This window comes from Notolepis coatsorum (assembly GCF_963971535.1).
Source record: "Notolepis coatsorum genome assembly, chromosome: 8".
Classification (NCBI taxonomy): Eukaryota; Metazoa; Chordata; class Actinopteri; order Aulopiformes; family Paralepididae; genus Notolepis; species Notolepis coatsorum.
In genome coordinates this window covers 75,938,546-75,961,374 of record NC_140172.1, presented here as the reverse complement: position 1 = coordinate 75,961,374, position 22,829 = coordinate 75,938,546, and the positions used below count along the sequence as shown (strand labels likewise).

Genomic DNA, 22,829 nt, shown 5'->3' with positions numbered 1-22,829 from the left:
CTACGGTGTGTAGGAACCCATGGGGGCCTTACACCTTGCATGTCCGGCTGCAGAACAACTCCTTCAGCATGTTCTGGAGGGGTGTTCAGTGGGGGGGCTTTTTTGATCGGAAGCCCCCCGTATCAGACAGGCCCTTTTCTGTCGGGGTTCCCCCTTGGGTGCGATTGCCTCGTGGGTGGTGTCAGGGTCAGGTGTTCCGACACGGAACGCGCTCCTCGCACGATTCCAGGGTTGTCTTCGCACAGCGGGGGGGACCGGGCCAACTATCTACAGTTCCTGGCGGACCTGCGCCACGTGACGGCGGGTGCGTTGGGAGTGTCGTCACATATGACTACGGCAGTACCATATGTCGAGGTAGATGGAGAGAATGGTGAGGCGGGGACTTGTGTTTACACAACCCCACCCGTTTTCAGGTTTGGTACAGACCCTGTTGTCGGGGTCTCCAGCAGGGACAGCTCTGGTCGACGAGATCCAATCTCTGTGGACGAAGCAAGCCATCGTCGTGGCGTTCTCCTCCCGGTGTTCTCTGCCCGAGAAGTCGGGAGGGAGGGGTGTAAGACCCAGGCTGGACCTGTCCCATGGGAAGGTTCAGCATTTTTTGGATCGTCTCCTACCTGTTGAACACTGTCAGGTGGGGGTCTGGTTCTCCTCCATAGACCTGTAGGATGCGTATGCGCATCCCCGATCTTCCATCCTAGGGCTTACCTACGCTTCCTTTGCAGGGTTAGCGTATGAGTACCAGAGGCTGCCGTTCGGTTTTCTCTGGCTCCCCGCATCTTCACCAAGTGCGTGGAGGCCGCACTGGGGCCTCTGCGTCATCCGGGGTTACGGAGTGTTCTGCCCTGATGACGTTCTGGTCCTTCGCGGTCAAGGTGGATCGTCAGGTCTCGTACCAGGCAGGTCTCTACCAGCCTGGGGTTGCTGTAGACTGGATGTAGAGTATTCCTCTTCCCAGTCAACGGTTGGAGGGCTATGGGCATCCATCTCAGAGCGTGTTGTCAACACGCTCGGGAGGTTCCGTCCTAGGACGGTTACGGCGCTGTCTCACGTCGCGTTTTCACCGACGCCTCCCTCGCTGGTGACGCGTCGTGCCAACGCAGTAGGGGGCAGCTGGCAAACCATGCTGCCCGGTCTGCGCTACGTTCAATGTGTTGGTGTTGAAAGCGGTCCTTCTGGTCCACAAATGGTGTTGATCAGGACGGACGATACGACGTCAGTGTCGTGTATCGACAGACAGGGAGGAGTACGCTCCCCCTGTCTGCACCAGGCGGCGGGCGGCTGGCTATGGGCGTCCTCCATCTGCGCGGCCTAAGGGCTCCCCACATCCCCGGCAGGGAGAATGTGGGTGCAGGTGTACTGTCGCGGGGCGGCCCTCATCCTGACGGGTGAGGATTGCGTCTGGACATGGCCAGGCAGGTCTGGGACCGATGCCGTGCCGCCAGGGATTCTTCCCCATACATCTGTTAGGTCAGTTGTTGGGACGGGTACGTTGAGGGGCGCAGGTCCTTGATCCTGATGGTGTTACCATCTGGAATGCGCATGCTCCCTCCACTGTCGCGCTTACGCGGGCAGATGACGTATGTTCCAAGTGTGGTGTAAGGCGGGGGGCCAGGACTCAGTCTCCTGCCCCCTGGTTGCTGTCCTTAGTTACCTCCAGTCTCTCCTTGATAGACTGTCGGCTTCGACGGTGAGGGTATATGCAGCAGCTATATCCTCCTATCATGAGGGGTTTGAGGGGATGTCTTGTTCAGCCACCCTCTTGTGAAGCGTTTCCTGCTTGGCGCTCGACGCGTTAAGCCGGTGCAACGCTCCTTGGCTCCGACTTGGGATCTTCAATTGGTCCTCGGTCGGTTGTCCTTGGCCCCGTTTGAGCCGCTCGAGCGGGCGCCGTTGGGACAGCTGTCCTTCAGGACCGCGTTCCTTCTGGCTGTCACTTCCGCTAAACGCGTAGGTGAGCTCTGTGCTCTCTCGGTACGTCCAGAGTGCCTGTCTTTTCGGACCGATTGCGGTGTCACTCTGCGACCTAATCCTGCTTTCGTGCCTAAGAATATCCGGAGTTCCTTCCGCTCCCGGGATATTGTGGTTCAGGCGTTTCGTCCTCCTCCTCACACTGGTGAGTTAGATGCGGGCCTTCACCTGTCATGTCCAGTCCGTGCTTGGGGATTTACCTCAGCCGTACTCAGGATTTCAGGGTTACCGACCAGCTTTTTGTCTGTTACGGTGGGGCTCGTGCTGGTAAGGCACTGTCGGAGCAGCGCCTGTCCCATTGGTTGTGCGAGGGTGTTACCCTCTGCTACACGCTGGCTGGGCAGGATCCCCCTGGGGGCGTCAGGGCGCACTCCACTCGTGGGGTGGCTGCCTCTGCCGCTCTCCTGGGTGGGGCCTCGGTGGAGGCCATCTGTGCTGCAGCTTCATGGTCCTCCCCGGGCTCCTTTGTAAGGTTTTTCCTCATGGACATGACCGGGGGTTCTGTCTCCCAGGCGGTTCTGGGGTCTGTGGCCTTTCCTGCTTCCCGTCCTTTGGTCGGGTAGCAGGAGTGTATGGGTATGGGCCGCAGTGTGTTGAGTCACACGTGGTTCCGCCTGTACGGTGTGTTCAAGGGGTTCTGGCTCCCTCTTGTTCGCATTCAGGTGGAGTTGACTGCGCCCCCCCTTCGTTAGGAAGGATGGGGTGACAGGGCTCCCCGCACCCCTTGATGTGGGCTTACGGGTCCTCAGGGGGTACATCTGTCGGGTCTCGCGCCCGCTCTTCCCCATTATCTCGTAAGGCTCAGAGCGGGACGCGATGCTATACGAAATATAACGATAGGTTATGTAGATAACCTAGTTATATTAGTATTGGCTAAGCGTCCCGCTCTGCGCGCCCTGAGTTCCCTCTTGAGGGGTCTTTTCCTGGGACGGGTTTTTGGCGAGGAAGGGTGTTTCATGACCAGAGTCATGGTTATATGGGTGGTACCACCATAAGGGGCGGGGCCCCATACAGGTGGGGTGCATGTGTTTTTTGTTCGTGGGAGATACATTAGGTATCACAGGAGATATAGAGTATCTCGTAAGGCTCAGAGCGGGACGCTTAGCCAATACTAATATAACTAGGTTATCTACATAACCTATCGTTATTAAATGGTCGCCCCTCACTTCATCTGTGGTTCACAGAAGGCTGTTTGTCCATTTATGGCTCAATAAAAGCTGTATAATTACCCATTAGAGATAGATTAGCACAGCTTCAGAGGATTACTGTTGAACTGTAATTACCCCGTAGAGATAGATCAGCACAGTTTCAAAGGATTACTGTTAAACTGTAATCCATTACAGATTACTGGTTGATCAGAAATATAACCAGACTGGAATATTCAAAACCAGTAACACAATCTGATAACCTTCTACATTTTTTATTACTTCCAAGATCTATAAAATATGATGTTAATTCATTGGAATAATTAATTAGTTTGAATATTCTATGATTTTTTTAGGGAAAGTTTAGGTATTCCAGTGAATCATGTTACTGATAACAATTTTAAACACGTTACTAATTAACTAGGAATGGATTACATTTAGTTACTCTTACCAAGTAATGGATTACATTTTGAGAGTAACCTTCCTTACCTTGGTAATATGTAAATGTAGGAACTCTCATGGCCCAATAGCAGGTTATAAGGAAGGCTTTACGACAGTAAACTTCAGTCAAAGACTCACTTCAGAGCGGAAACAAACCAGCAACTGGAAACATACGAGTACTGTCAGAGTATGACCTGTTAGCAATAATAATAATAATAATAATAATAATAATAATAATAATAATAATAATAATAATAATAATAATAATAATAATAATAATAATAATAATAATAATAATAATAATAATAATAATAATAATAATAATAATAATAATAATAATAAATAATACAAACACATAGACAAATAATTTAAACTTTTTATAAAGTACTTTTTGAAAAAAAGAATGCTGAAACAGAAAGGCTGTTTGAGAGTACAAGACTGAGAGACGGACTATCAACAAAAAAGAACGAGGAAATAAGCAGGTAAGTAAAAATACATTCATATTTAACCAGTTAGTTTACTAAGAACACATTCTTATTTAACAAGTTAGATTCATTAAAAAAAAAATTGTTCGTACATTATTATTATTATTATTATTACTACAGTGCAACAGTACATATGCTCCACTAAATTCAATGGCCGAAAGGAACAGGAAGAAGAAAATTCTTATTTGTACCTGCCCCTACACACAAGAGTACACTGATAGACTAATTGCAATGTTTACCAAACCAAACAGAATGTACATACTTATTTAGCAGAAATGGAAACATCAACACAATTCAATTAACATAAATAAATACTTTTAGCAAATAAATACATCAGAATTGCATATTTAGGTTCATTCATTTATACACACACACATATTTATTTATATATTTATATAATGTATTATTCTATATTATACTTCTATATACTATATAATTGTATTATTTTAATTTTATTATAATATAACTAAATCATACTACTACACTATATTGGTATACATTGGTATAGCTATAGTATTATACAATATTTTAATATATTATTATTATTATTATTATTATTATTATTATTATTATTATTATTATTATTATTATTATTATTATTATTATATTATTCTACTAAACTGTGCTATACTGTCTATTTATCTTTTCTACAACCTTTTGAAGTGAAATATATTAGTAGAACTCTTTTCATAATTCTGCAAAGAGTTCCATAGTTTGATACCTATAACTGAGGTGCACCTTTGTTTTAAGGTGGTTTGTGCAAATTGGTGCTTACAGTTTTATTTCCTTCTGCTGTCATCTGGACAGGGAACAAACAACCTATGTATATTTGCTGGTAATACTCTGCATTTTGCTCTAAACAAAACTAATAAAGTCTGTATTTCAGCTAACTCTTTAAGTTTCAATAGTCTGGATTTAATAAATAATTCATTGGTATGTTCTCTTGAATCTACTTTGTTCAAGTTCAAGTTCAAGTTCAAGTTCTTTGTGAACTATTCTTACTGCTCTCTTCTGTAATATAAATAATGGCTTTATGTTACTTTCATACGTGTTACCCCACACTTCCACACATGCTCAAATATGGTAGGATGAGTGAACAATATAATATTCGCATAGAATTATAATCAAGCAAATTTTTTGCCTTGTTCAAAACAAAAACACTCTTGGCTACAGTACCTTCTTTTTTATGAACATTATAATAATAATAATAATAACTTTATTTGTATAGCACTTTTCATACAGAAGTTGCAGTTCAAAGTGCTTCACAACAGTAAAAAAATACAGGCATAAGCAAGCATAAACATATAGAGAGGTAGCAATGTAAGGTAAATCACAGTGTTTCACATTAGGATCTAGCATCCCAATAGGCCTTTCTGTTTACAGTTTCATTCAGTAATACAAATAATAAAAATAGTTTAAAATTATTCAGTTTAAAAATAGGCTAAAATGATAAAAATAGAACGGACATACAACAGGGTATTTAACATACAACAGAGCAGTGCATCAGTAAGAAGTAAAAAGTGTGATCAAATAGTTCAATTTTGAATTACAACAGAGCAGTGCTCTTAAAATTACAGTGCATAGGAGGTAGTGAGATAAAATTTGCATAGAACCGACACAATTTGATAGGAAGTGTATAAAAGTAGGTTGGGTAAGAATGAATGAATGAATGAATGAATGAATGAATGAATGAATGAATGAATGAATGAATGAATGAATGAATGAATGAATGAATGAAAACTTTATTTAACAGATTGCAGAATGGGTACAATACAGTACGGCTCAATACATACAATTGTTAAGGGGATGCAGACCTGAGAAAGACGTTTGTCTTGTTTCCATCAGGGTCCCCCATTTTCAATTCATATAGACATTTATGACATACACAACATACATGACATTTATGGCATAGGGACATATAGGTATTTAGTACTGATACATTTGTGACATAAACGGTATTCAAATATACAGTACTGTTACCCCTAGATCCTGACAGAGTATATACATATGATGGGGAGGGGACTGTACATTAGGAGGGGGTGGGTGGGTGGGAGAGAAATATACATACGGCGGGGAGGGAATATATACATGCAGTGGGGAGGAGACTGTCTATTAGGAGGTGGTGGGGGTTTTGGGCATTTACGGTGGCCAGTTTCGAATTGCAGCCTCCCGTAGGTGCTCTTTAAGAGCGGTTTTGAATGTGGGCAGGGATTCACATTCCTTTACAGCTTTGGGTAGGGCGTTCCACATTGTTGTGGCATAATTGCGAAACGTGTTTAGTCCCTTGTTTGAGCCGAATCGGGGTTTAACATGATTTGTTGAGCTTCCTCTGGTGTAGTGGTTGTGGTATTCACTGACCTTTGGGAAGTATTTTGACATGTACATGGGCACCCCGGTTGTATAGTGTATCTTGTAGACCAGGCCCATTGCAAGTTGCTGTACTCTGTCGTCTACTCTAAGCCATCCTAGGTTGTCAAAGTGGGCAGGGGTGAGGTGGGTTCTGGGGTTCAGGTCAAGTAGTAGTCTGACCAGTTTGTTTTGTGATGTTTGTAATTTTGTTTTAAGCGCCTTTGAGGTGCTTTGATACCATAAGGTGCATGCATAGTCATAGTACCCTTGAATGAGTGCTCCTGCCAGAGTCTTCAGGGTATTCTTGTTTACCAGAGAGGAGATCCGGTACAAGAATCTAGTTTGTTGGTTGACTTTTTTTATTACATTGGATGCCATTTTGTCACAGGAAAGATTTGCCTCTAGGATGGAACCCAGGTAGGTAATTTCGTCTTTCCTTGTGACAATATTGTCACCCACTGTAACTGAGAAGCCGTCGGTCTTGCTGAGTTTGTTATTTGAACCGAAGAGAATGGACTCTGTTTTGCCCATGTGTAATGTGTAAAAGTTTGTTATCAGCGAGCCATATGCAGATTTTGCCTAGTTCCGAGCTGAGGGTTTTTTCAACCTGCAACTTGTTCCTGTCAGAGACCAGCAGGGCTGAGTCGTCCGCAAACAGGAACAAGTTGCAGTCACAGGCTGACGACATGTCATTTGCATAAATTAGGAAGAGTAGCGGTCCTAGTATGCTTCCTTGTGGAACACCACAGCTCACTGTGAGGGGGGGGGATAGAGTACCGTTTACCTCTACCATCTGTTCTCTCCCCTCCAGGTAGGATTGCATCCAGCTCACTGATAAGCTATCAAAACCAATTGCTTTTAGCTTGTCCATTAGAATGGAGTGATGACAGTGTCGAAGGCCTTTTGTAGGTCCAGCATGACCATGCAAGAATAGTGCAGTTAAGTACAATTTGTGTCATGATATCCCTGATGTTTCATTTAAATGCCTGAGCAAAGAGATTAAGCTGTCTTTTGAAGACGTCTGGCTTCCCTGATGTTTTGGGATAGTTTGTTCCATAGTTTTGGGGCATAGTTGATAAAGGCTGCATTACCGATCCTCTTTTTACTGTTTCTGGGAGCCTCTAGTAGTCCAGCAGCTGATGATCGCAGTGTTCTTGCTGGCCTGTAATTTATTAGAGTGTTGGCGATGTAGCTAGGTCCCTGTCCATTTTAGAGCTTTGTATGTAAGGAGAAGGACCTTGAAGTCAATTCTAAATGTTACAGGAAGCCAGTGTAGAGCAGCTAAGACTGGACTAATGTGCTCTCTCCTTTTGGTTATAAGCAGTTGGGCTGCAGAGTTTTGGATTAGCTGAAGCCTCTTTGTGGTTTTCTTAGGGAGACCTGTAAAAAGTGCATTACAGTAGTCTAACCAGCTAGATATGTATGCATGAATTAGCTTCTCAGCATAATTTTGATTCATAAATGGTCGTACTTTTGCTATATTTCTGAGATGGAAGAACGATGTTTTGGTCACTTTGTTAATATGAGAATTGAAGTTCAGTTCTGAATCTATGATAACCCCGAGACTTGTGACCTCAGATTTGATCCAAGGGGTTAGTCCTCCCAGGTTCTTTATTAACGTTTATTTTTTTGTTTTGGGGCCGATAATTATATAATATCAGTTTTGTTCTCGTTTAGTTTCAGGAAGTTCTTACTCATCCATTTATTTATTGCCAATAAGCAGTCTGTGATGGAGTTAATAGCTGTATCATTTGGTTCAGCAAATGGGGGCGACAGTGGCTCAGGAGGTAGATCAGTCATCTGGTAATCTGGAGGTTCCCGGTTAGATTCCCGCTCCTCCCAGGCAGCGTGTTGATGTGTCCTTGAGCAAGACACACTTAACCCCTATGTGCTCCCGATGAGCAGGTTGGCACCTTGCATGGTTGCCTCTGCCGTCGGTGTGTGAATGTGTGAGTGTGTGAGTGAATGGGTAAAATGTGAGTAACAAATTGTAACGCACTTTGGATAAAAGCGCTATATAAAAGAAGCAGCCATTTACCATTCAGCAGATATGTACAGTTGTGTATCATCCGCATAGCTATGGAAACCTACATTATCAAACCATATCTTGAGTTTACACATTTAATTTACATTGTCATCTGCTAATTTGTTACGGTATTTTCCTGAACTGAAGACATTTGTATCATCAGCGAATAAAACAAATTGCAATATGTTTGACACTTCATATCATTAATATACAAAATAAAAAGTTTGGGCGCCAGGACCGAACCTTGAGGGACACCACATTCAATATTCATACATTCAGATGTGTAACTAGATGACTTAGAACACATTCTTATTTAACCAGCTAGATGACTAAGAACACATTATTATTTAACCAGCTAGATGACTAAGAACACATTCTTATTTAACCAGTTAGATGACTAAGAACACATTCTTGTTTAACCAGTTAGATGACTTAGAACACATTCATATTTAACCAGTTAGATGACTAAGAACACATTCTTATTTAACCAGTTAGATGACTAAGAATACATGCTTATTTATCCAGTTAGATGACTAAGAATACATGCTTATTTAACCAAGCTCCATGATAGTTGAATAAGAACACATCATTCTTAATGTGTTTTCTAATGGCCACTATTTGGGCATTTTGGGATGTAATGCCTTACTCAAGAGCATGTTGACCATGTGTCTGTACCTCTCAGGGTTTTGAACCATGAGGCGTGGGAGGAACCACTGCTCCTCCACGGAGCTGCTGCTGAGTGTGGTGTGTTCTGTTCTGCTGATGGTCTGTCTGGGCCTCATAACCGTCACCTGGCTGCAGGTCCTGGAGACTAACAGTAAGAATGTCTAGTATTTTAGCCTTGAGAATAAAGCTACATAACCTAGTATTGAGAATAAAGCTAGATAACCTAGTATTGAGAATAAAGCTAGATAACCTAGTATTGAGAATAAAGCTACATAACCTAGTATTGGGGACATACATTTTTGCCTCTGAAAAGTAAAAAAAATAAATAAAGATTATTTGGCCAAATAATCACTTTGTGGACATATTTCTCTATTATGTTTTATAACATATCTTCTTATATACAGATAGACCTTCTTAACCTTCCTAGTATATACCAATATACAGTATATAGACACAACAAATTGTTGTATATCTATAGCTTATATATATATATATAGAAAGATATGTCATCAAAAATAAATAAATGAATATAAAAAACGATATATATCACCTATCATCTTATATATTCTATGACATATCTTTACATATGTGTGTTATATGACATACCATCCTTCATATCCATATCTATATCTATATACATATAGATATAGATATATTTTAAGGCGGCCGGGTCGCACAGCGGACTAAGCGTCTGTCTACCACCGCAGAGACAGTGGGATCGAATCCAGCTGCGGTACCTCCGGCTTGGTTGGCCGTCCATACTGACACAATTGGCAGTGTCAGCGGGTGGGAAAGCCGGTGGGGTGGGTCCTGGTTGTTGTAAAAAGCGACTCCTACAGTTCGGTCGGGGCGCCTGCACAGCGAGGGAAGGATCTGGGGGAGGTAGTGTGACCCTTCCACATGTTACACTCCCCCAGTGAGAGTCCGCACTGCCAGGTGAAAAGAAGCGGTGGGCTGGCTACACATGTGTCGGAGGAAGCATGTGATAGTCTCCGCCCTCCCAGACCGACGGTAGGGGGTAGAGTGCGCAACGACCAGGAAGGGGATTGGGAATTGGCATAACGACTAACATTGAGATGGGAGAAAAACCGAAAAAGGAGGGGAAAAAAGAGAATACAAAGAAAAAAGATATAGATATATTTTATGACATGCACCAACGGACTTAAGACAAAAGTTAAGAAAAAATGTCATCGTAACTCCACTTAAGTGGAGCTAGGACACAATTTTGTCTGATCTTTTGTCTTATGTCCTTTGGTGAATGAGACCCAATGCCTCTTGAGGCAAGACTGTAAATGTAAAACGTACCTTTTTATCATATTGTCGTATTTTTGAAAAAAAAAATTGAGACACTTTTTCTCCTTATTTTGCCATTTTATCTCCCATCCCAATTTCGTATTGCCAATTCTCCCCTCCCCTGTCTTGAACGTTACTAGACTATGCCTCCCACTGGTCGGCTGTAGTGAGGATAGAAGCCTTGCATCACGTGTCCCCTCCGGTACACAAGGATGCAGCCTGTCGCATCTTTTCACCAGACAGCGCGGACTCTCAGTGGCGAGGAGTAACGCGTGGGAGGCTCACACTGCCCCCGATACTTCCTGTCTCTGCTGTGCAGGCATCACCCAACCGACCTGTAGGAGTCACTGTCCACACCATCCAATCCCCACCCATCGACTTCCACCCGCTACCTCTGTCAATTGAGATAGTATGACGACTGGTCCAAGCCGCAGGCAATGCTGACACCGGGATTCGAGACCGGAGTCGCTTGGATTGGTGACAAGCGCAATCTCCGCTACGCCACCCAGCCGCCCGATATTGTCGTATTTATTATTATTATTATGATTATTTAATTCCAAGGATGTAGAATCGACATGAACATCGACATGAACGCAATCACCATGATTCATCCGAAATAAAGCCATTAACCTGTTAAGCTGTAGGGTCCCCTTTTTTCATAAATCGATCAATAGAGACCGTATTAGATCCCCACTTGGGGTATCATTGGAAAGCCACACTCATTGGCTACAACCCTGTGCAAACATTTTCGAGATCGCCAAATGATTGACGGAGCTAGAGCCCCGGGAGTCGTGTACGTGTTGTGTACTTTGTCGTGTACTTTGATGCACGCCTCAGATATCGGCATGTAACTCGAGAACCGCTGAATTGATTCCGTCGCCTGAAACGGCATTGGACAGGCAACAAATGGGGCTTTAATTCTATATATATTGTATTAACAGAAATGCACACCCGAGCCGCTAGAGGACTTCAAAGTGGCGCGTCGTGAATCGTCCTCAAGAGGGCCCACATGTGCTTAACTTGGATGTTAAGAGGTTTTACTGTTGTGTTACTTTTTCAAATGTAGCCAAGAGTAAAGACCTTAACCCTATCAAAACAGCAGTCAAAGTGTATATTTTCATTTTTACCAATGTTTTTAAGATTTACCGAAAATATGAATCTATCGAAAAAAATGCTAATTATATCTATTTTATCGTAAAACCGTGAGGAAATGACTAAATCCAGATTTAACACTGCCATTGGAAAGAGGAGCCTTTTCCCTATCCATATATTTGGCCATAATAAGGTCAAGGTCAAGTTCAAGGTCAAATATGAATTTATAATTATAATGTATTATAATTTATTACTGTATCTACAAATGTGTACACTTTATCTCAATAAGGTGGTGAGCTCAGTGAGCGAGCTCGGTTCCAGCAAAACTGTAACATGGTGTTATTCACCAGCAAAGATTACAATTTACTCAAGCCTAGTAACATACACAATATTTCTGACACTGGGAATACATACCCCCAGGTCCCTAGATGTTCCTAGATACCAAGTACATGCAAATTGACCTTGTAGAAGTGGAGCAATCTTCCATTTACTTGGGCATGTACCTTTAAGCGGAATTTCTGAAAATAGTGCTACAGCTTTACAAATACGGCGCACACCAACTGCTCTTCAGCGCTCTTAAACCCTGCTCTTAGCTATGAGCGAATCCCTGAGAAGGGACCGTTCCTGAATCCAAAATCGGCCTGAAAAGGTCTTAAGAAATGTTCTGACCGATTTTGGGATTCACCAATGGTCTTAACTAAGAGCAGGGATTTAGGAGCGCTGAAGAGCAGTCGTAGGTTGGATAGACTGGTGTGTGCCGTGTTCTTAAGGGCTTTATTTGAGAGGAATCATGGTGATTGCCTTGATATCAACTATACAGACATCGCTGGAATTAAATAATCATAATAATAATAAATATGACAATATTTGTATGATAAACATATTTTTTTACATTTACAGTCATGCCTCAAGACGCATTGTGATGTCCAAAAAAAAAGAAAAAAAACTACACCAACACTGCAAATGACAGTGGATAAATAAATAAGAACTAAAGCTAATCACATGGATATAGCTATAGTGGAATAGACTGTATTAATATTCCATATACCCTCTCTCCTGCCCCGTTCATACATTAATCTCAAAAAGAATTAACGAGACACTGGAAACAGGATACCTCTCCTGGATGTTATGTTTATTCTCATAAACATACTCTGTACAAGATGGAAAAACAGTTCTGAAAGGTCCTTGAAAAAGTCTTAATTCATTATTCTACCGTCTCTTCTGCTATTAGTCCGATGGTGGTTGTCGCGGCCTAGTGTTATCCAAAAAGCCTTCCCTGTTAGCCGAAGCTAGCTCGTGGCAACCGGAGGGTGGGGCCACACGTCAGCTTCCCTTCCCCACCCTCTAGCTCCTGAGGTCTCTGTCTACGTGTCCACACTTCGTTCCTTAGTCTGACCAAACCCGGAAGAACTCCCAGCTTAGCAACGGCTGACAGCCCATAGCAACCGCGCAATGCATCTCCGTCTCACCTACGACCCAAATTTCTCACCCTTTCTCTATCTCTTCCCCATAGCAATGGCTTCTCTGTTGATAGTAACTCCAATCCCTAGCCAACCCACTCTCTTCCCTAGCCAACCCACTACTCCCCCATCTCCAGCACTCTGCCTGCTCTGCTTATGGAGAGTTCTAACAATATTTCTTCCCTGTCTGCTCCCCAGCATAAAGCCTGAGTGTCAGAGGAGATGTCTGCTGTCATTGACAGATATTTACATTATGTACACATTGAAAAACAGGGCTATTCTATCAATACAATATGCAATACAGAGTAGAAAATAATTTGTAACTGAGTTACAATACAATATACAGTACAATGCAGAAATGGGATGAGGTACAACTTAGGGTAAGGTGCAATGATGTATGAGTTGTAGTGCAAATCTCTTTACCAATAAATATACATATAAAGTGTGTTAAAGTGTCTAAAGTGGGTAAAGTGGGTGCTACAGTGAGTTGTTTATTTAAAGTGAGTGTGTACGTGTGGATGTGTGTGCTGTGAGTGTATTTGATGGTTTGTTACATAGTGTTATTGTCATTGAGCATCCTGATGGCCTGGGGATAGAAGCTCCTTCTGAGTCTCTCTGTACTGGCCATGAGACTCCGGTATCGCTTGCCTGACCGCAGCAGTTCAAAGAGGCAGTTGTTAGGGTGACTAGAGTCTTTGATTATTCTATTAGCCTTACTCCTGCAACGCTTGTTGTAAATGTCTTGGAGAGTGGGAAGCCCACCTCTGTACTGTAGGCTACTGTACTGTACTGTACTGTAGTAGGACTACATTATGACTACTATAGGGCAGCACAGTATCTGCGATCTCCTAATAAAACAAGTCATTCGAATAATATAAGCATACTGTTCATTCATTATGCACGTAGAGTAGACTACAGTAAGTGCGCACGTGTGTGTGTGCGTGTGCATGTGTGTGTGTGTGTGTGTGTGCACGCTGCGGCAGGTAGCCAGCTAGCTATAGTGTGCTGTTTAATGACAATACATTTGAATCTAATCTAATTTTGATCAGTTGCAAATAGCTTCCACGCTACCTGTTGAATACAGGGGAGCCTCTCGTTTACGTTTTGCACACGGCCCTCGCCTTATAAGGAGCTGGCGTCTGTGTGCAAATTCAGGTGTAGAAGAACATGCTTCCAGTTTGTGAATGAGTGACGTACTTGATTCAGGGGTTCGCAGCTGCGATCATTTTGGCAACTTAAGACAACCTCTCCACGCGTCGGCTTTCTCTTAGGAACTTCCAAGGAGGTTGTCATAAGAGAGATGACAATGTTGGTGTCCATTGTTTTATTGACTGCTCCTAATAGTTAGGATGAGTTCAATTCAACGCAGAGAGCTAATTCTGACAACAACAACAACAACAACAACAACAACTACAATAATAATAATAACAATATCTATCTAGAGGTATCAGAAACAGTCTTCAGAGGACAGATGGTCATTACAGAGGGAGCTGTCTTCACAGAGGAACTGTCCAACAGCTCCAGTCAGCAGTTCAAATCCCTGGCTTTTGATGTTGAGCATTTGGTAAGATATTTGTATATATTTGGTAAGATATTTGTATATATTTGTATATATTTGGTAAGATATTTGTATATATTTGGTAAGATATCTGTACACATTTGGTGTATATTCAGTAGATATTCACATACTGTCTGGTGCCAATACCGTTTTTACTAAAACCTTTACATGTATGTAGCAGCTGATACTGAAAATGAGGGCAACCCACTGTTTTTCAAGTGTAAATAAAGGTTTCAATAAAACACAGATTTGATATTTTACCCAGAATTTTTTTCCGTAGCCGCATTTTGCGGAGACGCTCTCTGATTGGCCACTGACTGACGCTCTCTGATTGGCCACTGACATGTGCGGCCGAATCGCGTGATGAGCTGTGTCTTTGCCCATTTCCGGGTCTAACAGCCTGCAAACTACCTAACGCCTAGTTTATCACTGGTTAAGCTTAGGCGACTCTTTCGAAGTTGGTTAAGGTTAGAGTTTGGAATCAGGGCTGGTGTTCTATCGCCCTGCTCTAAGACAAACTCTAACCTTAACCAACTTCGAAAGAGTGCCTAAGCTTAACCGGTGTAGAAACAGGCGTCACACAATTGGGCGCACATGTCACATGAAGTGGCCAATCAGAGAGCGTCTCCGCAAAATGGGGCTACGGAAAAAAATAACGCATATTTTCCTGTTGCTGACCACATGTTGGTGTCACAACATCACTTAACTACAGTGTTAACCCCTGTGGCTTCTCTCAGGTAGCAGAGACGTACAGGCAGAGTCTCCTGAACGATGACTTTAAGGCCTGTCAGGTTTTGGCATTCAAGTGAGATTACAGAAATGTTCTTTATATGAATAATTGATTGCTTGATTGATTGCTTGCTTGATTGTTTGATTGATTGTTTGATTGATTGTTTGATTGATTGGTTTATTGATTGATTTAATGATTTATTGATTGATTGATTGATTGTTTGATTGATTGATTGGTTGATTGATTGATTGATTGAATGGTTTATTGATTGATTGATTGATTGGTTGATTGGTTGATTGATTTATTGATGTCTGTCTGTCTGTCTGTCTGTCTGTCTGTCTGTCTGTCTGTCTGTCTGTCTGTCTGTCTGTCTGTCTGTCTGTCTCTCTCTCTCTCTGTCTGCAGTAGGGGCAGTGTGGTGGTGACCTTTGACCTGTGGTTCAGTCAGACTGTGGATGTGAAAGAAGCTGAACAAGAGCTGAGGGCGGGGCTATACAATACTGTGGGCGGGACACTGGTGATCGACATCAACAGCATCCAAATCACAGGTAGAGCAGAATAGCCTAACTGTTCTTTGATTGGTTGTATTTCCTTTATGGGCCAATAAGCCAATAAGTATCCTCCTCTTTATTATTATTATTATTATTATTATTATTATTATTATTATTATTATTATTATTATTATTATTATTATTATTATTATTATTATTATTATTATTATTATTATTATTATTATTATTATTATTATTATTATTATTATTATTAATAATTATAATTATAATAATAATAATAATTATTATTATTATTATTATTATTATTATTATTATTATTATTATTATTATTATTATTATTATTATTATTATTATTATTATTATTATTATTATTATTATTATTATTATTATTATTATTATTATTATTATTATTATTATTATTATTATTATTATTATTATTATTATTATTATTATTATTATTATTATTATTATTTGTGTTTATTCTGCCCATATAATCACTGGCTTGTATTTATTTCACTAGAGATGAAGTTAGAAGGATCAGTCCAGTTAAGATACATGAACATCTAGAGGTGAAGCTAGAAGGATCAGTCCAGTTAATTAACACGCAACGGCCCACATGTGGGCCTTCTTGAGGACGATTTGCCCACGGCGCAATGCGCCACTTTGGCGTTCAGCGGTTCTCGAATTACATGCCGATATGTGAGGCGTGCGCCGAAGTAGACGGCAGACTTTTTATTTTTTCAAATACCACTCCTGACTCTCAAGCCTCTACCTCCGTCAATCATTTGGCGATCTCGAAAATTATTGGACAGGGTTGTAACGAATGAGTGTGGCTTTTCCAATGGAAATGAGCGAATCAGGGATCTAGGTGAAAAGTCACGAGCGAATACAGGAAGATAATTCTCTGTCGAATGCATTGGAGTCAATGAGAAAATTGTTTTCTGAGCTCTCTCACTTTTGACCAAAACCGCTTCTTATCACTAATTTCTGAACGGATTTTTATGAAATCTGGACATGTACTACACAAGCCTTCAGGCTATGGGCCCAGGGTGTTTTTTCAGCCATACCAATTTTCTTGGAAATACTACTTCTGCACTACTAACTACAGAAAAACGTGAGTAACAAGTCTTTCTACAACTCAAGTTCAGACCTATGTTACTCTATTTCTTTAGCACTAAAAGTGAACTTCTTTATTGTATCAGAAACTTCAGAATGTCATCTTTCAAAAGAGACCAGGCTCATGCATGTGCTATAAGTATAAAGTATAGTATTTTGGTTTGCAAAAAAAAAAGTATGCAGTCCTCAGAAACGAAAACTAAAATGGCCACTTTTGGGGGTGCCTGTTTAAGATACATGAACATCTAGAGGTGAAGCTAGAAGCTAGCTTCACTCATTACATTGTGTTTTTTAATATACAGACCTATTACCTTAACATAAAGATAAATTCATTATTAGTGAAGATTACGCTATTTAGAATATAATATAGAATAGAACATGCAATGCAAACTAGTTTGGTTGCAGCTAAAATATAATTCAGTTAATTCAATTCTATAATGGCATCGGCACCCAAAACCCCATCATCGGCAAGGCTCTAATATCGATATTGTGGGTTTCATGCACCAAACCCATGCTCATTTACATGAAAATACCAAACATGTCAAACTTTTTTCAAATATTTTGTTGTTTAGTACAAGAAGATGAGACAACAGTTCAACCAACCATATCACCTGAAACCAGCTCTACTCCATCAACCATCTCACCTGAAACCAGCTCTACTCCATCAACCATCCAACCTCAAACCAGTACCACTCCGTCAGGTGATGGCCATCATCTCTCACATTCATTGGTCACTCCATTTAAAGGGTCTGTTCACCCAAAATAAGCCAAACTACATATTTTCATCATCACTTCCAATACAATGAAGATACCTTTATCTCTGAGTAGTGCAACTTTAATGTAAATAAACGGTAACACTTTATAATAACACTCAGTTATAAGACCTTTATAAGGTATTTGTAGATAATGAACTGATCATGAACAAATCATTTATATACATTCGTAAATTATTATTAAATCATTTATAACTATATTTGTATAACATTTACAAATTAGTTCTACATTATTTATAACTCATTATCAAAAATGTTTGTACTTGATTTGTTCATCATTAAATAATGTTGTTTAATGTGTAGTAACACATTTGTAGATGCTTTGAAAAATGAATATGAAAAAATTACTATACTGTACCTCCATTTATTTGTTCATGTTCAACAAATGATTTGTTAAGACATTCATAAAACATCTATAAATCATTTGCAGATGCTATTGTGTGCCCTAATCTAAAGTGAAGCCTATTTATCATTAACAAATGTCTAATAGTTTGTTTATTTGTGGACTTTTATGAATACACACAAAACCAAAGCACAAACAATCTGATTAAACAATGCAAATGGAAGGAATGGTGCACATTTTCTGGCAGTAGCAACAGCTCTACCCATTTTAAAAACAGTTTTGTTGTTGTTTGTTTGTCAGACCATGATAAAGTACTATCAAGCCAAAGGCCTAGAAGCGTAGTTTTTTCAACCTGCTGTATAGGTTCAGTTCAGAGTTTTTATTTGGCAATGGAGGAATCAATACAGTCAGAGTTTCTTCATTACACAATCATAAATATATACCTGCAACTTGTAGAACCAATGTAGGTTTACGTGCCAATCTTTGATTGGTCCCAAAAAGCATACAAACAGTTTTTGATATGTTAAGCACCAGCTTATTTGTTTTTATCCAGTCATATAAAATGTCCAATTCACTAGCCAAAACCTGATTAAGCTCAGAGTCTGTAGCTGCAGCATAATAAAGTGTTGAATCATCAGCATATAAAGTCAGACTAGCCTGATGAATAGAAAAAGGCATATCATTAGTAAAAATAGAGAATAAGAGGGGCCCCAGGCAACTCCCCTGTGTGGGACACCGCATTCTAACCCTCTACTGCCTGACAAAGCACCATTAAAATAGACCCTCTGAGACCTCGAGGACAAATAAATCCTGAAAAATAAAATTGCTGTGTTATTATTAAACCGTAGCAGATGAGTTTTTGTATTAAAAGATTGTAATCGATCACATCAAATGCGGCACTGAAGTCTAACATAATAGCACCCACCAGCATTGAACTGTCGATAGCTGAAAGCCAACTATCAGACATTTGTGTCAAAGCAGTACTGGTCGAATGACCGGCCCTGTATGCATGTTGGTGTACAGTTGTTATGTCATTAGCTGAAAAGTAGGCCTGGACTTGCTCAGACACAATCTTTTCCAGTAATTTACTGAGAACAGGTAAAATGCTAATAGGCCTACTGTTGGGACCTCCAAGAGGTAATTTAGCATATTTAGGAAGTGGAATGATCTTTCCCTCCTTCCATAACAAAGGACACATGCCACTGATTAAACACCTATTAAAAATGTGACCGATTGGTGCAGAGATATGAGACTGGTAGAGAGCGCATTAGCCCATCCACAGTCACAATATCCACCTGTTGGAATTCAAAAACACAGTTTTTATCCTTCATAATGTGTTCTTTTATCAACACCTGAGAGTTGTTATTGACAATATTATCCATTCCCTGCCTAAGCTTGGACACCTTGTTTACAAAATAGTCATTAAAATAATCAGCAATGTGAAGAGGCTTTGTCAGATAAATACCACCATCTGATTCCACAAACGAAGCCAGGGAAGATTTTTTACCCATGATTTCATTCAGTACATTCCAGAGTTTTTCACTGTCCCTACTGGTTTCTGAGATTTTCGGCTTATAATAGGTTCACCCATTTAATCCTAATTGTAACTGAGGGGTACAATTCCCTGACTGTATTGATAAGTATGGTATCATTAAACCACTACCGCTTTATGTACTTTAATTACTGGCCATACAGTACACGATATATGAATATGATGAACACTTCCCACAATGAAATCGTTTCCAAACAAAGGTATAATCAAGTATTTAATGGAGCAAAAGGTACATAGGATACTTTACATTATTCTTTGAATGCACTTGTAAGGCAAAGGAATGTGCGTAGGCAAATCAACACTGAATGTCCATTCTCTGGTTACGCAGGAGGTAATTATACGACCTGAATCTTAGGGAATTATATCTATGGTACACTAGTAATATAGCGGGAGATACTGGAAGGGTCCCCCTGGTTGTAAGCCAGCAGGGGTAGAAGATCTGTCGGTAGTAGAACGTCTGGTCAACGATGACTAAGGAGACTCCAGGTACAGGAGCCGGTGCAATAGCCTCTTGATCCACAGACGAATACAGCTGTTCTCCGTAGACTGTAGCTCCACAGTGAAGAAAGCTAGTCGGCCTCAGGCTCTCTGAGGCGCCAACTCGACTTGACTCCTCGCGGGGTAAATCCAACACGTGCAGGCGTCGGCGATTATCCGCTCCATAAATCACAGGACCAAAGCAAATATATTCCAGCCGCAAAGGGCTATGTAGTCGTCGGGTAGATTAATCCAGTGTACATGTCCATACGGTTCTCGTCTAGGTCTCCTCGGGTGAAAGCGCCATGTGGTCAGCCCAGCCTGGATAAGAACTCTAGCTAATACGAGGAAGCGTTGGAGATGCTGATCACTGTAGAACTTTAACCGCACGATACACTATACTCAAATAGACTATTATTGACTTAATAGAAATATGTCGCACTCGACGGTATAGCGCCAAACTCTGACAATTCAGTTATTAATTCGCACGCGGTCTCAATGCTCTATTCTGGGGCCAAACAGGCCATACTTCACCGCACGTTGTATCGTGGGTGAGGCTTCAACTTATTGGGTAACATACTAAGGCTAAGAAGGGGCTTCTATATTCACCTGCGCCGTATTTATACGCACGGTGAACAAACTAGTACCAATCTCATTTCTGTCGCGTATCCCTGGGCAAGGCCGGGCATGTCCAGACACGTCTTGACGGTGACTTTGAACCTGACTCCGGAGGCCGGTCCCTGGCGCCGGTGGACCGCTGTCCAATAGGAGAATGAACTATTATGGTCTGGGCTAAAGGGATATTCCGTGTATATGTACAAGGAATATACAAGGGATATCAAACGATATACAAATACTATGCAATATATATCAATAAATAAATATATATATTCGGTTTAATCTGATCCTTTGTAACAGCCGCACCCTAATTAGTCCCACCTAATTAGCTAAGCAGAGACAGATTAACCGCACTGTCCACTACTCAATGTCTGTTGTGAGGGGTCGGTCAGTTCACAAAGTCATGGGGTCATGGTCGTCATCGATAGTATCGGGGAGCCTTGGCAGTTCTATTAGCCTCGCCACGGGTCGGGTGTAGATCCGCCCTTGGACGAGCACTTCGGCTGCTCGGACCTTTCCGTCGGCACCGGTGATCACTTTGCTTACGCGGCCAGCCGGCCACATAGCTCGGGGTAGTGACTGATCGATAATCATGACGACTGTTCCTTCTGTCAAATTGTCTCTCTCTTTCACCCATTTCTGGCGGGTCTGTAGAGACGGTAGGTAGTGGAGTAGGAAGCTGTTCCAAAACTTGTCAGCCAATACTTGACTGTACCTCCACATTCTTCGGCCGTTCGCTTCTTCAGGCCTGTACATTGTCTGTGGTAGCGCGGGGTCCAGCCGCCCCATCAAGAGTGTGTTGGGGGTGACTGGGTCGACATCTGCTACATCACTTGAGACGTAACCGAGGGGCTTTGAGTTCAATACTCCCTCGATCTCCGTGAGGACTGTCATTAGGACTTCTTCCGCCACGGTCTGGGCCCCAAGCACGGCGTACAGGGCTGTCTTTATTGAACGTACTTCTCGTTCCCAAGTTCCACCGAAGTGAGGTGCGTTCGGGGGATTAAACTGGAAGTCAATCTGGTATGGAGCGAGGTGGGTCTTAAGTTCTGGGCCCATAGCTTGGAAGCTCTCTCTCAGCTCTCTTTCTCCGCCTTTGAAGTTTGTCCCGTGATCAGACAATAATATAGACGGTTTGCCTTTCCGCGATGTGAATCTTCGGAAGGCCATAAGGAATGAGTCTGTGCTCATGGTTGGAAAGAGTTCTATATGCATCGCTCGGGTGGTCATGCATTTGAATACAATACCCCACCGCTTCTCGGTTCCTCTTCCTTTCTTTATATACAGCGGGCCGAAACAGTCCATACCGGTGGAGTGAAAAGGCTTGTCGCCGAGTCGGAGGCGACAGGGAGGTAGGTCAGCCATCCGGGGTATACTGGGCTGCGCTCGCCACTTACGACAGTCTAGACAGGTTCGCTGGAAGCGCCGCACTGCTTCTCTCCCTTGCAGTATCCAATAACGACGTCTGATCTCCGCGAAGACTCTCTCTGCCCCGGCGTGATGCACATCCTCGTCGTATTTCTTTATGATCAGCTCTGTGACCTTGTGTCGGCTGTTTAAGACTATCGGGTACTTGACGTCATCCGGTAAGTCTGGGGCTCTCCGCAGACGACCACCCACTCTGATGAGACCATGGGCGTCGCTCTCGGGGGCTAGGTGGAGCAGTCTGCTGTCTGATGGGACGGGCTTTGCTCCCTGTAGACAGTCTAGCTCATCGGGGCACGAGTCTCTCTGGGCTCGTTGTAGTAGAAGAAGTTCTGCTTCTTCGTAGTCAGCTGCAGTAATGTCAGTAGTGAGCTGAACCTCTGGGTGGTGCCACAGGAATGTCTTTAGCTGCGCACTCTCTAGGGTGAGGCAATCGTCTATGTCGGGGTCTGTGGAGACGAGTGTGTTCAATCCACAGAACATAGATTTCTTGTTTTCTGCCTCCCCTTTACTCGCTTCCCGTGGGGTGGGTGTAGGCCACTCTTCTTCCGGGAGCTTGAGGAACTCTGGCCCGTCACTGTATAGGTTGTGACGGGTGAGGTCATCCAGGGACATTCCCCGGGTGATGACGTCAGCTGGGTTGTGTTTTGTGTCCACATACCTCCAGCTTGCTACTTCTGTTAAATCTTGAATCTCTGTGACTCTGACTCCCACGAAGACCTTGTATCTGCACGAATCAGACCGGATCCATGTGAGTACTGTCGTGGAGTCTGACCACAAGATTGTTCTTTGCACTGGAA

General features: G+C 42.1%; 1 protein-coding gene across 1 annotated transcript in view; it reads left to right on the top strand.

The window, feature by feature from the left end:
• Positions 1-14,396: 14,396 nt before the first annotated feature.
• The window catches only part of tmprss15 (transmembrane serine protease 15), a gene marked incomplete at both ends in the record, with an annotated part of 325,512 nt that continues 317,079 nt past the window's right edge, over positions 14,397-22,829 (top strand). The window contains 3 exons of the mRNA XM_084320458.1: positions 14,397-14,489; positions 15,221-15,288; positions 15,619-15,761. Coding sequence (XP_084176584.1) covers positions 14,397-14,489; positions 15,221-15,288; positions 15,619-15,761 — 304 coding nt within the window. The remainder of the gene's footprint in view (positions 14,490-15,220; positions 15,289-15,618; positions 15,762-22,829) is intronic.